This window comes from Manacus candei, unplaced genomic scaffold (genome assembly GCF_025592945.1).
Source record: "Manacus candei isolate 608988 ecotype Guabito, Panama unplaced genomic scaffold, ASM2559294v1 h1tg000034l, whole genome shotgun sequence".
Taxonomy (NCBI): Eukaryota; Metazoa; Chordata; class Aves; order Passeriformes; family Pipridae; genus Manacus; species Manacus candei.
In genome coordinates, this window is record NW_026138082.1 from 10,252,507 (window position 1) to 10,270,797 (window position 18,291).

The 18,291-nt window shown below is 41.5% G+C and overlaps 1 protein-coding gene across 3 annotated transcripts; it reads right to left on the reverse strand.

The window, feature by feature from the left end:
- Window positions 1-448: 448 nt before the first annotated feature.
- On the reverse strand, window positions 449-16,896 carry NUS1 (NUS1 dehydrodolichyl diphosphate synthase subunit). Of its 3 annotated transcripts, none has more exons than XM_051792293.1 (5): window positions 16,362-16,896; window positions 8,174-8,296; window positions 5,574-5,726; window positions 1,377-1,476; window positions 449-681 (listed from the first exon to the last, which is right to left on the reverse strand). In XM_051792293.1, exons 1-5 carry the CDS (start codon window positions 16,750-16,752, stop codon window positions 591-593), a joined length of 858 nt encoding a protein of 285 aa, XP_051648253.1. In that variant the 5' UTR covers window positions 16,753-16,896; the 3' UTR covers window positions 449-590. The 3 variants fall into 3 exon arrangements, 1 of the variants encoding a protein (XP_051648253.1); XR_007905261.1 differs by lacking the exon at window positions 449-681 and adding an exon at window positions 3,187-3,320 and having other exon boundaries at window positions 16,362-16,852; XR_007905260.1 differs by lacking the exon at window positions 449-681 and adding an exon at window positions 3,149-3,320 and having other exon boundaries at window positions 16,362-16,852.
- Between the last annotated feature and the right edge of the window lie 1,395 nt (window positions 16,897-18,291).

The window sequence follows — 18,291 nt, forward strand, 5'->3', positions numbered from 1 at the left end:
CTGCCTAACTCACCATAGAAGCTTCCATTCCTTTTTATGGAATCTTCTTAGTATTTCTAGAACTTGACACCTACAACTGGTTTAGTCATCCCAGCCAAGTAGCAGTCTCTATTCTCAGTTAACAAAACCAACTTCTCTAGAATTCACATATTACATAGTAAATATATCCAAAGATAAACCATTAGCTCTGAAATGCCTGACCATGAAGAATTAAGAAGAAACAAAGATGAGAGTTCTTTCTTGGATTTAAGGACCTTCAGGGCATGGAACTCCTATTTATGTTGTCCTGTAGATTTCACAAAACTTAATTTTTGCATGTTCTTTTGGTCACTTGGACATGAAAGTGAGGGTAATTCAGCTTTGAACAGCTTTGCTTACAACTGCCTTTTTTCATACAGGAAATCTACATATTCCCCACTCCCATAGATTCTGACGCATTCACACAGACTGTCTAGAAAGGTAAGACACTTTATTGAATTTTTTGATAAATTAAGAAAGGACTATGAACCAAACTTATGGGTCACAGGTGCTTGTAAACAGACATCGATTCCTTCCCATAGAAAGCCTGACTCCACGTGCTCAGCCAGAAGTCACTTTCCCCAGCGTTGCTCACAGGCTGCATAGTGATGGAGGGCAGAGAAAAATTCTTCATAGCTGATGTTTAGGTGGGAAGGCAAAGAACTGAGAAAGCAAGATAGAAAAGTTAAAATATGCTTTTATAAACACATTATTTGTGTGACCAGTCAGGAATATCATTAAAGGCAAGCTATTGTCTGAGCAACCTTGTGAAGTTGTTCTCAGCATGGTTATTGTCACTCAACTCTAGTAACTAAACCAGCTGTTAATATCCTGTCACCCTCTAAATTAAAATCTCCTGAGCACACAGGGCCCTTCAAATTAGTGAGAAAGCTGGAGCTACAAAGGTGTCCTGATATTTCAATGCCCTATAAATTCTTTCAGATTTAAGAAGTACAGCAAATCCAGTCAGTTCAGTTATTGCTAAAATTGGAAAGTAATCCAGACGCACCATCATCTTATTTTATCGTATTTCCATTATATCTTTACTTTCCCCATTAGAAACCTGTAAGCCACTTGAAATCAACATAAGGAACACTGATCACTGAGACTAGGTGGTGACAGAAGTTATTCCTTAAACCTGAAGCATGAAGCCTGCTGTTGCCTAACCAAGAATAAAAAAACAACAATGAATGGTAGACAGGTTTCATTTAATAACTTTAAAACACCCTCAAATCTATCTCCAGACACTTGTTTAGATAAATCTCCTCTTACAGCTATTTCCATAAGCTAAGTCACATAAACGCTTGTTTAGCTAGATATTATTCCAGTCTGTTTCACAGCATTTGTAAGCAACTCACATGATCTCTGTCAGTCTGATGTGCCATGGAAGGAATCCTAATGTGCTGTCCACAGGACCAAACTTCAAAACTAAATCAGGATCAGGAAATCCATTTGTACCTGTAATAATAAGTTAGGTTTTATTTAATTCACCAGAGGATTTGTTTTAGTTCTAAACCCTAAGGTATTTGCTTTTTTAGTAAACGCTTCCCCCCCCCCTTCTTTTAAATGAAGCTCCCAAGGACAAGTCAACAATTAAAAGCTCAAGAGGACAAACTGATCTTGAAACATCTGACACAATCAACTGAACAAAAGCTTAGGCGGCCACTGCAGGCCCAGCTGGCCTCTTATTTTTATGCCAGGTAGTTTATAGAGACTTCATTTGGAAGTGACAGGAACAGTTACATTGTTTTGAACAACAGCAAACCTTAACAATGCAGTTTAATCTGATTTGCTCTAGTTTTTCTTGGCAAACTCTATTTTAGTAGCATAGAACATGCTGTACCCTGATCCTACCTACTACAGTCCTTACTCAACTACATGGAGCTGCAGTCAAGTAAAAGGACTATTAACACAAAAAAAGCTTAAGGAGATTTCACTGAAGAACAACTTGATATTACAGACCATCAAGGAAACAAGTTGAAAAAAATAATACCCCGTTAGATGACTCATCTCTTTCTCAGTATTGGGCTACACAGAAGTTTTAAAACCAACTTTTACCACAAAATTTCAAGCAAACTGTTGCAGCTGACATCCTTCTGGTGAGATGAGTGAGGAAGAACAGGGTAGTATTTTTTTTTTCTCTGTTACTATGTGGACATCATGACCCATTTCAGGGCAGAGCTAGGTAACACTGATGAATTTCATCAGGTGCCCACATTCTTATTACCCATACCTTAAAACCCCAGCCACTGTCATTTCCTTAATAAGAGCACCCTATTCATCTCTTGAGGCAGAAGATAATCAGTGGCCAAACACCACTGCCTCTGTCTCCCTTCCATATATTTCTGCAGTGCCTAGGCTACTCCAGGCTAAAATTGGAAGACAGGAAATAGGCTCAGAATGAACAGCATGAGTTCAGCTTTTCCTGTTAATTCTAGCAAGTTGATTAGAGCAACATGTGAAAACCAGTAGAGCACCCCAAGGGGACCCAAGAAGCTAGGTTGTTTTTCTTGCACCTACCTAGCTCATATGAAAAGCATTCCAGCAGTCAAAACCCTACTTTGCTATCATGCTGCAATTAGTCATGATTATTGCGTGCTATTTCTTGTCACCCCTTCCATTATTCACCAGTTCTGCAAGTTAGCTGCAAGAGTGCTTATACTGCATAATGACTACCTCTAGCAGATAAAGTTTAATACTGCCTATTTGCTCCAAACTTCAGGCATTTTCTCTCATTTTTTTTCTCATTTGTTTAAAAAACAAACAAACAAAAAACAACACTAAACAAAACCAGTCAAGAGCCTTTTAAAATTTCAAGTTTAGTTGTAGAGCAGCTTAACTAAGGTCCTATCAGATTTTGCTCCACCCAGGTTTTCAAACTGAAGTTGGAGACTTCAAGAAGTTCACATTCACATTCTCCCTCCCCACGGAATCATCACAATAGTCATCCTTTTACCAGAGGTAAAAGCAAGTGCATTTCTAAGGAAGGATGAAATTTACATACAAGTGTCTTGTGCCACAGTCCAATCTTATCTCAAAGTTAAGAAAAAAATTGTAAAGCAAAAGCCACTTATGTGTTCAGAAGCTAGCATGTTAGTGCGAAAGAGCTTTGCAGGGAAGCAGTGAATACTTAGAAGTGGGAACTCTGGAGGAAGTGAACAGCTTTACTCATCAGCTGATTCAGTAGCTGAGTACTCCTCAGCTGGTTCAGTGGCAGGATCTTCAATACTGCAATGGCTTTCCAAACAGGAAAAGACCTTCAGAGAGCCCAGTTAATTCTAACATTTCCTTCTGGTTCCTAGCTGAAGGAAAATGAAAATGCACACTGCAGTATTACTGTCAGAACAGCCTATTAAAAAACACAGTACACTGTGCTTCCCACTCTACACATATTTCTCTAACTAAACATATCAGCACTACATATAATTTACATTTGGAAGCTCCCTCAATGCTGCTAGAGTTACAGCAGTCTTCAAGTTTAGAACACGCAAGAGAGAAGGATTTGGGAGCAGTCTTTAAAAAAAAAGAGGCCAAAAGACTTGCACACTCAAGGGATGGGAATCTGGCAACATCCCTTCTAGGTCAGGAGTTGTGCAAGGGGAACATGAAGGAATTTGTAAAGTTAATAGAACAACTTTTCTCCACATAGATTTTACAGGGCAACTTGAGCAGCCTTAACTGATAGTTATGTTTTTTACTGTAAGGCAGACAGCAAGTAGAGACAATATTACAATGCAGCCGGCACCTACTTTTTTTGAAAACAAGCTGGTTAGCTGAGGCATTGCTCAGAATAAAGTGCTCTGACACTGCAGAAAACTCAAGCTGTAAGAATTAATTGCATGACTGGATTAAGAATGAAAAAAGCCATACCATTTTAGGACTAGGCTTCAATAACTGCATCCTAAACGTGAACAGAAAGTTTAAAAACTACATTATCAGGTATTTAAATCAAAATGTGAAAGCCCAGAACTTACAGAAGACACCATGAACACAAACCCTAAAAATATAACTACTCAAGTATTGGTTTTCAGAACTCATTCTCAACTTAGATCACTAACTCACAGATGTTTGCACTTGATACTGTTTCATTAAGGATGCACAAAAACTAAATTTGCCCACAACTAAAATGAAGTTTCACAAATGGCTGCTAAATAAGTCATGAAAGAATACTTCACCTCCAACAATGTCCTAAACATTAAACCAAAGCAAATTAATAAACAGGACTAGTTATAGATATTATCCTCAGTTATCAGCCACATAGATTAAGCAGCCTGTTTTCAAAGTTTGCAGTTTTGACAGGTTAAAAGTCTAGGAGATTTCTCCTTCTGTGCTCAGCTAGCATGCAATACTTCAAAAATAAATATGCTTGTTTTAAGACTGGACCTAATACTTTTAATATATCCAGACACTTACACAGACAGAAGATCCCCCAACAAGTGCTTGAAAAGCTTCAGTTACACATAACTGGCCAAAATAGATAGATGGGTATCAATTGTCACCAGTTCAACATTTAAGTAGTGACTGTTGTAAAGAAGTAATTATTAATTTCCTTAAATTGCCTTTGGGGTATAACAAGACAGATGTCTTAAGCTACTTCTTAAGGTGCCTTAGTAAATACGTTTAATTATTCTGCTACAGGAGAAGCTCTGATGTAGCATGTTGACAATAGGGACAGAATTCAGGTTGAAGTGTCCAAACTGACACGGAAGTCCGTTCACAGAGCAATTCAGCTGACCATCCACTTGAAAACCAGAAATCACTCTCTACAGTCCAATTAATGGAAGCCACACTACAATAATGTGCTCACAGGCATCCAAGTTGAAGTCTGCAACCCAAAACTTGAACCCTGCCAAGCTAATTACAGCTGCAATCGACATGCATTGATCACCAAGGAAAGTTGAGCAACTTATTACAGCTCCCTAGTACCACTGGAAAAGTGGACGCTTGTTCGAAACTACTTTTCCCAGACGTGGTATTTAGAGCAGCCCTGCCCTTTTCACAGCTATTACATATAGCCACACACCTCAGCACAGAGTCAGGAACCTGCATGAATTAGTAATGAAGGAAACTAAACTAGTGTGGGTTATACAGCAACAAAAGATCACTAGGTGCTCTCGCATTTGCACTCAGGGTGGTAGTCAGGCAGCAGTAACAGCTTTAATCACTGTAACCAGATCTGGAAAAGACTCTGTGCATACCCACATTTGCAGCACACTAACTTGCAAGAAGTTAACTTTAGTTAGAATAGTCTAATATTAGGTGATCCCAGCAGTACTTTTTCAGAAAGCTCACTGCAGAACATACCACAGAGGCTATAAACTCTGAAAAGCCAAGACTCTGCAATTTAGCTTAATGTTTCCTTTTTCTGCTTTAAAGAAGCAGTTCCAAAGGGAGTAAACCAGTAAGAAATTTCTAACAGAAGACTGAAAGGCATAATCATAACTTATTCTGATAGACTAAGCATCAAGATGCATACATTCCAAGCAATAAATATACTACAAATCAAATCTGTAACGGTTCAAGTACTCTTTCCCTATATACCATATTATACTTACTACTTAATAAGTTGTCTAACACATTCACATCCAGGTCTGTGTGTGTTCTTTGCTGCTGTGCTACCAACTGACAGAAGTTCCGAGCAGCTTTTACTATGTCTGCTTTTCCATCTTCTGGAGACAGCACCTTCAATGTAGATTGGCATTTTAAAACTGAAAGTACAAAACACAGTTTAAAAGCAGCAGAAATATAATTGTTTTGCATATGCTTTAGATACTCACAGGAGGCAATTGCAAGTAACTTGTAGTTTACTTCATATATTACAGCTAGCCATAAATAAACCTTATCTATCTTAGAGAACTGGGTAAGAGTTTTCCGGATTTGCTGTATTACTAAAACACAAGCTTAAGGCAACTATTTGGGGTAGTCTTAAGAAAAGGGGTTTCTTTAATTCAGTCTTGAAATGGAGAGTTTCCAAGGGAATCTGCATTGGTTCTTATGCTGTCAGGCAAAGCACTGAGAGGAAAGGTGCCTGGATAGTAAACTAAGGGGTAGTAAGCGATGCAGAAAGACCTGCAGTTCAGGAAAAAGAAAAAAGAATAATCTAATTCCTACCTTAAAACAGAAAGGTGTTTTTAACAGCTACCATGGACATTCATGTGTCACAATGATTAAGCCAGGGCCCTCCCTCAACGTGACCACAGATGTTCCAGCAGCACTTCAAAATTGATGCAAGAGTTACAAATGTTGATCTAAGATTGCTACAGAGAAGCTAGGAAGCAGATAATAGTCCAGAATTCACCTATTTATCAGTAATAATGGCTGGAACTTAGGAGGACACCTCACAACAATAACAACCTTAATGTCTGCACTATTGTGAGGCAAAAGTCTTCTCAGGCTACATGATGCATCACTGTCAGTTCTGGTAAGGTACCTAAGACGTAAACTTACCAAGGAAGCTGAAGGCTACATATTGTGCACTATAGTCAAATTGAAATAAGTGGGTTGAATTCTAGTGTATGAACACATTAGACTTATACTGAACTTAAGCTAGTTAAAACCAGATACTTTAGAACTGTAAAACTTGACCGCAAAGGACCACAGAGCACAGTCAAAAGACTCATAAGATCACCTAAAAACCCTCAGCCACTACAATGAAAATAATTGTTCCTTGATATTGCTTGATTTGTCAAATGCCCTGTGTTAAAGAATATTTCTCTAACAGTGTTTATAAGTGTAAGATACATCATTTTGCTTTTCAGAAGAAGTGAAAAACTGCAGCTTATTATAATAAACTGGATAGACATCAGTTTGTTCAGTTCAAAGCATGAAGGATCTGACCTGACTCTGAAGTCTTCTAAGAGAGAATGAAAATTTTAAAGAGAACAGAAAACACCCCTGCTTTTCACACTTTCCAGTACAAAAGGTTCCTGACACTTAAATGCACTCTTTCCATCAACAAGTCCAAAGTCTCTCAGTAGTTCATTTGGTGTGAACATAAGTATTTTGATTTAGGTAAGTGCAGCTAAGCATACTGGAGTTTAACATAATAACAGCCTCTCTACCCCATTTTCTGCTGGTTATTTCAACCCTCACAGGAATAAGAAGCAGTAACATGAAACTTGGGTGCTTCCATGTAAATGCTAACACCTTAGGCCAAGTTGTTTATAAGGCAAGCTCATGCTACAACACTGAACTTTATACTGGAAAACTGGCACAAAGGATTTTGGCACCCTGTCATCTCTTGTAGGGTAAGTAAAACTCAGCCAGTAGCATTTTAAATGCAGCTGGAAGGGCTACAGCTTGTGTAGTCTTTTCAGAAGTTTTTGAACTATGATGGTCTTTAAACATAAGGGTTGTTTGGCTTTTTATTACAAGATGTATTTAAATATTACGAGTCGTATTTAGGACAGCTGAAAGCACTAGCCTATCCCTTTAAGACAAATTTTTGCTTTCTTAAGTACATGCTTGTGATTTATTACATTTTGAACATTGTGATTTATTAGCATTTGTATTAGGCAGCAGACCTTCAGTAATGAACACTTACAGCAGATATTACTGAATAAGGAACATTAACCTTGAAACATACTCCTGCCTTCCACATCTAACCACATGCAAAAGCTGCTATCACCAAATTTTTTTTTTTTTTTTAGAGTTATGCCCTTTACCTTCCTGGTGTCATTATATATTGTCATGACAACTAGCAGTTCTGCTCTTTCCCTTCTTCATCTCCAAACATACCCCTCAAAGTGGGAAAGTGGAAGTGTACACATTGTTAACTTGACATCAGTTCCCTTGCTAGTATTCCAGTGCTTTTTCAAGTTTCAGTAAAAGAAGTCACTTCACTGAAACAGTGGGGAGTTGAGGTACATAGCTGCATTGAAGGGGTCATGGCACAGCAGTCAGGCTAACAGGAGAATCAAGCCACCCAGTAATGATTACTATGGTGAGGAGAGAGCAATGCTTTGCTGTTAGTTAAGAACAAATAAGCATAATCAAAGTTTAATACTAGCACAGGAAGGTTGCATGTGTTCTGATAAACAGTGCTTAAAGAAGGAAAAGGTCACTGTACACAGGAATGTGTTTAAGTAAAAGCAGAATCATGATTTATATACAGCAATTTAGAGCCATAACAAGCTCCCCTTGCAGTTCATCTTACCTTGACCAGTTTTGTCTTGATTTGCAAATTCCACTGTGTACTTGGAACAATCTAGTCCTATGAGTTCTTGCTGCTGTTTTAAAATTTCATCCATCAATCTTGAATTATTCCTCTTGAAAATACCTTTAAAAAAAGTTGCATGTCAGTCAACTCCTATAAAGGGTGCTACAAAACAAATTTGACACTAGGTAGGAAGAAAAAAGTAGTCAGTACTGGTTTCAGACTGGAGTTCACAAGCACAGTTAAGAATCCAAAGCAAATGCTACTGCACGTGACTTAATTTCAGTAACCTTGGAAAGAACTCATATGCTTTTGTTCCTCTTTCATCCACCTGATTTAAGTAGCAAGCTGAAATTGTGGAGGACTTACTTTGTTGTCCTTAGTATGCTAGCAATAGTTTGAGAAAGCAATAACCTACCAGCACAGAACCACCAAGTCAGATTAACACCAAATTTCTTCAATGCCCACATTGCTGAAGTCTGCTACCACTTACTGCTCCACCCCAGGGCTGCAGGCTAACAAAGTAAGTCACCACTAAATCAGCATTTCAGGTCTTGCTAACCATCCACGCTTACACCATGGCCAATACCACAAATTTCCTAATAAGAGAATTTCACAAGCTGTATATTCCAAGGAGTTAATGCAGTCTGAGGCCTTTTCATACTTAAATAATTATGGCAGACACATTTTGAGTGCAGGAAATTACAAAAGCTTGCTTAAGCTAACACACTTGGGTTCCTGTACTAAAATAAATTCTAGCTTTTAAGAAACATAATGCAGCAATTTCTAATTAAAAGCCACAGTAGAAACTAAATGTTACAATTTAAATATTTACAATCTAAAAGCATGGTTAGGCATATTACTTAGGAACTGGACAGTGCTTTTATGTATTATATTCAGAGGTTGTTACCAAGTTTCATTCAGGAACCTTATGTCAAGCACCTCTGTTGACCAGTCTAAAAATGCCCATACACTGATCTTACAAGACACACTGAATTTGTATGCAATTTTACGATCAGGCTTATGATTCATCACCTCAATCTGGTTCTAGCATTTGGAAATGCTACAAGTTTCCACATCAGCAGAGGTCAAACAGTATATAAGCACTGGATTAAGAACATAATACACCAGGAGTTTGTTTGCAATATGAAGCGATACAATACATTTATTTAATACGCTAGCCCTTAGGTCTAACGAGTTACTACTTTTCTACTGGTTTCATCAGAGGTTTTAATAGATGGTAAAGTATCTGGTTTTTCTCCCATACTGGATACTTCCTGTAAAATTAAATACTTTATTTCATTACAGAAGTTTTAGTGATGTTTATAACTGACTTCACATGCTTACAGGCAAGCAACCTTGGTAACACACCAACCCCTACAGAAAAGAGAGTAAATACTTTTGTCAAGTCTAAACTAAAGTTAAATTGTTAGATTTCCTGCTCCTGCTTTGTAATGTACATTTATACATAATAGCAGTTGAGAATGCTGCTTTGAATAATACTGTTTGATACAACTCCGCTTGGCTAAGTGTTTCATGTTAGGGTTAGCACTGATTGTCTTCCCTATGCCTACAGCCAGCAGCAGTGCTGCTACTGCAATTGCTAATCCTGCACCATCTTCAACTAAGATCTGTACAAGGTCGCATGTGCTTCACCTCTAAGACTCATTTGACTTCCACACACTTTGAGATGAGAAAAAAAAACTATGTTCAGTATTCAGACAAAGACATGACATAATTAGGAAAGGCTCCCAATCTGGGAAACAGGCAGTTGCTCTCTTCTTCCCCTTCTCCACCCAACACTAATAAAACCAAATACTTTCTCATGAAAGGTTTTTGCCTATTCCTGTCAAAGATCAGAATAATAGATTTAAGAATCCTCACTCCAGCTCTAAAGTAAATGAGGACATTTAGGATAACAAAAGAACAGACCAAGGTGTTTGCTGCTCAGTAAAACCAGACATCAGATAAAGGACTTGGTCCACCTCTGAAGTGAAGGTCCTTAAACACACAGCAGATACAGAAGACTTGCTAAATGTGTTATTAAGATTTATCTGAGTATCACCCTTCTATTCTCCTCATTTATCTCACCTGAGTTGAAACTCAGGTCCTGTGTGGCTCTTAGAACAGCAGTTTAACAAAAGCAGGAAGCTACTGTAGTTGTACCATACAGTTTTAGTGTCCATTTCTTGGAAAGGCCACCACATCTAAATTCCCACTGATGCAGCAACGTTGACACATATGCACTTTTCCTGAAGAGAAGATCTTGAAGCACAGCAGAAGGTAGTAAAAATCCAAACTAACTGAAATCATTTAAAACTAGTAGCATTTGGGAACTTTACTGCTTCAGTGTTTTGTCTCTCACTCAGTGAACAAGACACTTATGAATGCATATGACTGCAAACACAGTCCTGCCAAAGGCAATGTTCACGAGCCAAATTCATATTTGACTTCAAACATTTTACGTAGTTGTGGCTCAGATATATGTTCCTTTCCCTTGCAATATCTCAAACCCCCATTTGTCTACAAGGTTCATTTTTTAAAACCTTGGAAATATACCTAAGTTAGCTCTGGAAGATGCTGCTGCTAATTTATACATGAAAAATAAGAGCAAACAAGTGCACAAGTAGACCAACTCACTAAGAGAATTAAAGTGTTCCTTTAATGAAAGTCAACAAAACTTAAGTCTTCATTTACTGCTGCCTTACAACTTTGTTCAGTCTCTCACATAAATTGAAAGAAAGTCCATAACATGATTTTAATGTTACAGGAAGTTAACGTTTGACAAGAGGCCTAATAAATTTTAGCAATACAACAGCTGTTTGCTGTTAAGTGAAAAAGATTTCAGCATTACTACTATTTCTAATATGGAACACAAACATGAAATCATCATTATTTTCTCATTAGAAATAATTTCTGGTTTTGAAAAGCAGAAATTGTTTTGTTCAGTCAGAACTCTGAAGCCTTTGCAAGTTCATGCAAATGAAGTATTCTAAGAATTACACATATTTAAGCACTATAATTCCCAAAGCAAAAGTATAAAAATTCTAGTTTTGTGCATTTGTTTGTTTTGGGTTTTTTGTTTGTTTTTATTTTCAACTACTGAGAACCTGTGAGCTGTTTTCAGGGATAATACTTGCTTTTACAACAGAAGCTGCAAACATGCTGTTGCTCATTAGTTCCCACTGGAGCTGAGGCCAACCAAAAGTGTTTCACCTTCCTGCAGTAGTCCTCCATTACACAGGTCTTTTCCAGGGCACATACTTTTTGCTTGGATTTACAGTAGCTACAAGCCAGGCCCCTTTGCTGGCAACCATGGTGGTGCAGCACTTTAGGGTTAGAGACTGACAAACTATATTTGTAATTAAGAGGTTGAGAGTTCAGCAGAGGCAAAAGTGACAAGAATTGTGAACTAGAAGTCGAAAACTTTCAAGGCACAGATAAACACCTGATGATGTCAAGCATTTGTTTGTCTAACTAGACTACAACAGTCACCACCTGTTAACGCCTTGGTGGCATCTCAAAGTTCAACATTCTCAATCAGCCTGCTTTTTAAAGCAGCAGAATCTGGTAAAACACAGAATAAGAGACAGCTCTTCCTTACAAGGGATGACCTTACCAAAGTTGGGCATAGGGAAGAACACATTGCCACAGCATTCCAGTTATTTGCTTTTCTTCAGCTTCTTCCAGTGCTAACAAGAAAAGTTATTGTAATTGTTATGAGGTAACAATCTATTTAAAGCATCAAAATATTAGCATTTTGAGAAATGTCAAATCAATCCACTTCAAAGAATGTACAAGCAAGAAACTTTTTGAACACATGAACAAGTCTTGCCCACATCCTTGTGTTGGATCACACTGGGTGATAATGGAGGATGACATGGTCACTACACTGGACCTCACAGGATATGGAAAGCCAGAAGAAAATATCTTTATTCCAAGAGCCTAGCAAAAAAAAAAAAATCAATTCAAGTTTGAATACAGCTGAAGTAACTTAAATTTCAGCCAGATTAAAGCCACTTAAGATAGTGCTAACCAAACAGAAAGAATCTGAGTTAGAACCTTGTAGGTGACCATTCCTCACACAGTTCTTGAAGGGGTATTCTGCACCAGAAGAACAGGAGATCAGCAACTGAGAGAAGAGATACCACTTTCATATCTCCCATACCTTTAAGGACATTACCTACTACAGATTAGTGTTAGCTCTTTTAAAAAATGTGGTCTGAGAACTCTTCTCAACTCAACACCAAAACGCAATTGTTGAACATGAAGTTTCATGTGAGTGAAATCCCACAGCAGATGCCACGTGATAGCAGGATCTCAAGTGTTCCTGTGACACAAAACCACAACATACTCATCTTCCCCAGTTAAATGAACACACCATACATCCAAAAAATTTAATGGATTGATCAAATCAGACAACTACTGACTAATTTGGAGGAGACTAAAAGCCTACGTTTGGGGCTAATTAAATAATTTCTTTTGCATCCTGGAGTACTCCAGCCTTTCAAAGAACTTCTAAGAGAAAACTGGTCAGAAGCAAGCAGTTCACTGGAAAGCTAAAGTTAGGATGAGGAAACCCAGGTTCTCAATATAGGCACACTGTATTGAGAACAAGAAACCTTCAACCTGAAGCATCTATTTGGGAACCCAAAGTACCCAAATACCAGGATTCAACAAGCTCCCAAAAATCACTCCAGACTTGTCCCCAGCTACTTCAGAAAAGCTTCACTGATGGACAGAAGTAACATTCAGGCAAGCTTTCCCAAGTGGCAAAACAACAAACAAAAGAAAAGTTTAAGTACATAGCACTGGTCAAATGCTTCTGCTCCCCAGAAGATATTTTAAATGCTACTACATAATTGCACAATCACTGCCTTTTGACTGCAGGAAGGCTTCAGTATTTCCTCAGAGATAAGGTCTTGACCAGCATGGCTGGATTTCTACCAACTAATAGGATTGGCAATACAGCAGACAACAGAAAGAAATCTTGATCAAACCCCCACAATTTTAGTCAAACTGCCTTTACTAACCAAGGCTCTCCCCATAGCATTAAGTTTATTATGGCTTTGTTCTGCTGCACATCAGTGAAAATCAGGATAATGAAAAGGGCCCCTCCACACAAGAGGCAGTAAAGCCAGGCCACCTTAGGCCTCCAAGTGTGCTGGGGAAGCAGAGAAAGCCTCAGTTCTGAGCCCTGCACAACTCCAGCCAAGTTGCCTTTACAGTTACTGGTGCAGCTGCTGTAGCAAACCGGCGTCAGCTGGAATACAGCTACTATTGGACACTGAAGAATACACAAACAACCCTCTATTTATTAATTCTGTTAAAAACAGAAATTCATATTATAAACAAATAAACAGCTTATCTTGCACTTCTTCTGCAAAGAACTTCATATGCTCTCTCTTCCTGTAGAGGTGGCAATTAAGGACACACTTTGAATTTAATCCTTCTGCAAGAAACTGACACATTATTTCTTCCAGAAAATGCAGCCATGGAAGACCACACTTACAATCAAAGTTTTCTGCTGCAATCCAAAGAATCTCAGCACTATAAACATGCAATGAAGGAAAAGGAAACAAATTAAAGTATACCTCACTACAGTTAACATTGATTCAGAGCACTCATCACTGGTTTTCCTTCTCCACCACAATCAGCATCAGTGGGAGCTTTCATAAGTCAATAGTTGGTACAGTTGTACGAACACAGAACCTTACTGAAGCACCTCAGCTTCAGTCCTCAAGAGTCACCATCTGAGAAGACGGAAACAAGTGCACACTGTAATTAAGGTTCACCCCCTGATACTGATAAGAACAAGCTGTACCTGACTTTATTAACCTTCACTATACCAGTGTTACTGTTCAGAGCTCCAGACATCATTATTATTCATGACCAGATTTAGCAGCAACTGTAACATCCTACTTAATGACAAGTCTATCTGGAAATGGTGTGGGCTCAATCAAGACACCATAAGGAGCTTAGCACCAAAAGAAAGGCAACATATGTGCTATTACCAGAAGTAAGCATATACTAAATATACATGAATAACTACTTGCTCACGCTCTGAAATCAAGTCTAAAAAGCTCCGCTGTGCAACAAGCAATTGTGGCTGCTATCCTAGACAGTCCCACTGAACAGCTGGGAAGGACATGGATGTGTAATGGCAGGCTGTTCTCATTAACCCTGAAAGTTTGGCTAAAGCCACTGATTTAAAACAGTTTAGTTCTCTGCATTGTCTTGCCTTCTTCAGTTATGCTCCAATAAATTGGAATTCAAGCTGGCAAATAAACTAGCATGTTCTGGTATCAGATGATCAACAGAAGAACAAAATACTGAAAAGTATATGTTTTGATAATGAAATCACCAGATCAGAGCAATATTTTCAGATCTCAAAGGTGATAGCAAAATCTCTTAACACGTAACTTCAGAATGAATGAAACAATACATGGAAACAGCAGAAAATAATCCGATTTTTTTTTCTGAACTGCTAGCAACAACAATTGTTCTGCAAGGTTATTTCAGCTCTTCAGAGGATAAAACCTTCTCATTTCTGGTCATGACATGTAGTCTTGAAACAGTCAGTCTTAGATCTGACTGGATATCAACACACATTGGAGAAGCAGTAGTAGTTTCTCGAAAATTAATGCTTCGGACACTGCTACAGCACTGGCTCCACCTTGTTGGACAGCAGCTGAGCAGCAGTGGCTACCTAAGCACTGGCTGGTGCCTTCTCCCTCCTCAGAGTTGCACAGTAAGCAAGCTGAAAGCCAAAACCAACAAGAAACAAGATTCTCTGCTTCATCTGTTCCTCAGTCCAGTTCTCAGATGTATAATTTGTGCAGTACAGTGCTGGAATCTAAAAAGGACCTAAACACACATACATATAAGACAATACTGCTCATAGCCTACTTGAGGTGAGACGAAGTTAGAGATACTACACAATAAAATGTCTCTCTTAAGGCTATGAGGGAAATTGTCACTCTTCTTTGGTACTAATGTTCACTCTGCAGCATTACACCTGGCTGAATGCTTTCCAGAGCAAAAACTGTCAGCATACAAATGACTTCTCAGAAGGCGCTGTTTTCTGTATCCTTGAGATATTATACAAATATTTTATATCATTCCTTGACTTCCAAATGAGGAAGTGTTCTCCCTCTGAAACACAACATAATCAAGTTCCACAACAGCCCTGCACAGACGGCCAGTTTAAAGTGCTGACTGGTATTAAGCCCAGTTTCTTATAATAATCTTAGAGAAACTAGTGAAAGTCAAATCCTTTGAGTCTTGTTTCACACATGAAGGATCAGACATGAAACAGAATTATAAATGGTGGTGGTTTAAAATAAAAATTAAAAAAAAAAAAAAATCACAAATGCCTATGCTCAAGGAGAAGCCTGCATACCTCAGATGCTTTTGATTACAAAAAGCTTTTAGCTTTTAGACAAAAAGGTTTTAGCTCCTCAATAGGAAAAGTGAGGAAGACAGATTTGTTGCATGACTACTTCAGATTGTTAAATCCAAACTCTGAGCTTATCTTTATGATACTCCATGATGTGGAATCAACATATCTGCAAGAGCAAGAGTTCAACAGCCTTACACCTGAGACCTAGTAACAAATAAAACCACATAGCAGATATGAAAAAAACACCAAAGTTTCCACAAGCACTGGCTCAGGCTTAACTCAAAGGCCAAGCAGTACCAAATGCAGACCACATAATGGTGGTCTGGAAGCACACAAGACACACGACTACGTTTAACTACCTGTCCATCCTATCTTTTCACATAAGAGTATGTGAAAATAGATGGCTACTTTCATTCATTCACTTCTGGAAATTCACATATAGCTCATGAACAGTGCTCATATAAGAGAAGCAGCTTAAAGCTCTTCCCTACTCCATCATGCTTTCAGATGCCAGCAGCCCCTGCCAGCCCAGGGCAAGGGACAAGGCTCTAGAAAGGCCCTACCTTCTGTTCCCTTCAGTGTGCAGGCAGGACAGGGTCACCCCGACACACGAGCCGGGGCAGGAGGGACATTCCCCAGGCTAGGAGCGCTGCAGCGGCCAAGCAGCTCCAGGGGACGGGAAAGGAGCTGCTAGCACCGAGGCTGGCACCGGGCTTGGGAAGACCCCAGGAGAGGGGGCAGGCACCGCCGGGGGCCTGGACTCGGGGCTCCCGCGCCGCCGCTCACCGTTGTGGTCGTAGACGCTGACGTAGGAGATGCCGACGGCCATGCACCACACCACCAGGCTGGCCATGTCGGCGTAGCTCGGCTCCTCCTCGGTCACCACCAGCCCCACGTGCACCGGCAGCTTCCCCAGGGCGCGCCCGTCCGCGCGCCACCGCTGCCGCCCGCGCGCCGCCGCCGCGTGCCCGGGCGCGTGCCGCCGCTGCCGCCGCCAGGCCGCGCGCACCTCGCGGAGGCCGAGCGCGCGGGCGGCAGGCGCGAGGAGCGCGCAGGAGGCGGCGGCGGCGGCAGCTGCGCGGCCGCGGAGGCACGCGAGCAGCGCGCGCTGCAGGTAGAGCAGGGCGCGCACCAGCGCGTGCAGCGCGCGCCACGCCAGCCCGCCCGCCCCGCTCATGGGACCGACCGACAGGAACGCGCGGGAGGTGCCTCAGCCGCGGCGCGCCGCCCGCCTCGCCGCCGCCATCCCCTCACAGAGCCCGCGTTCCCCGCCCGGCAACCACCCGCGCCGCCATCTTCCGGCCGCCCCGCCTGCTCTTTCACCTCTCGACCCGCCACACGCGAAGCGCCCGTTGGCCGCCGGGCGCTAACGTCATTTCCGCCCGCGGAGCGTGAATTACGTGGCCGCGAGGGAGGGAGGGGGCGGGGCCAGGGGGAGGCGGGTCCGGGAACGGCCCGGGGCGGGGCGGGGCGGGGCGGGGCGGGGCGGGGCGGGGCGGACCGGGGAGGGGGCGGGGCTGGGGCAGGGCGGGGCAGGGCCGCGCCCCCCGACGGGCGCTGCGGCGGCGGCCCCGCGGGTACCGGGCCGGGGTAGAGAGAGTGGCGGTGTGTGGGCGGCGGGCGTGGGTTCGCGCTGACCTCTACCCGGCCCTTGACCATTTCTCGGGCTGGGCCGCAGCGCTGTCCAATCTCCCGGCTGCTCCAGGGGCCCGTTCCTCTCTCCGAACGCAGCCTTGGTCTTCCTGGCGCCCGCAGCGCCGGCGTGTGAAGCGAGGGCGGGGAGCACATCCGAACGCCGGAGCAGCGGCCGCGTCTCATGGGTATCTTTACTAAACAGCACGTTTCAGCGTCAGAGCGTCCTGCGAATGCTCACTGGGTGATTCTGCAGCACGGGCGTGGGAAACGGGGGGCGGCGCAGCCCCCGAACCTCGGGGAGTATGCCCCTGCAGCGGCCGGGACCCACGTTTTGCAGTCTCCCGCAAAACCTGCAGTTCCCGGGATTTTGCTGCCTCACCAGGAGGTACCTAGTGAAGTAACAAACTACCTGGACTTGTGACGGCCCAAAGGTCCGAAGATGGAAACGCCGCTGCAGGCGAAAGATAGAGCAAGAGCTGACAAGCCAGCCGGGTGCTCTCAGGCACATAGGTGGGCTGAAATGACACAGTGAGATATTTAAAGCACTCTATTGAAAGAATCCGCCAATGTAAAATTAAATGAAAAATTGTGTATCAGGAAAATATTTTTCTTGCTCAGAAAATAGCTACTTCCCAGTCTTTTAATACAGACCAGCATTAGCCAGCAAAAATGACACAGTCAAACCACAAGAAAGGCTTGTGCTATTCCATAAATATCTGAATGCTTAGCTACCAAAAATGTGGGTGACTGACCGTATAATCATAGAATCATTGACGTTGGAAAAGGCCTCTAAGATCATCAACTCCAACTGTTAACCCAGCACTGCCAAGTTCACCACTAAACCATATCCTTAAGTGCCACATCCATGTCTTTTGAGCACTTTCAGGGGTGGTGATTCCACGACTTCCCTGGGAAATTGTTCCAATGCTTGACAGTGCCTTCCATGCAGAAATTTTTCCTAATATCCAATTTAAACCTGCCCATGCACCACTTGAGGCCATTTCCTCTGGTCCTGTCACTTGTTTCCCTGGGAAAAGTAACCAACCCCAACCTTCTTCAACCTTGCTTCAAGTATTTGTAC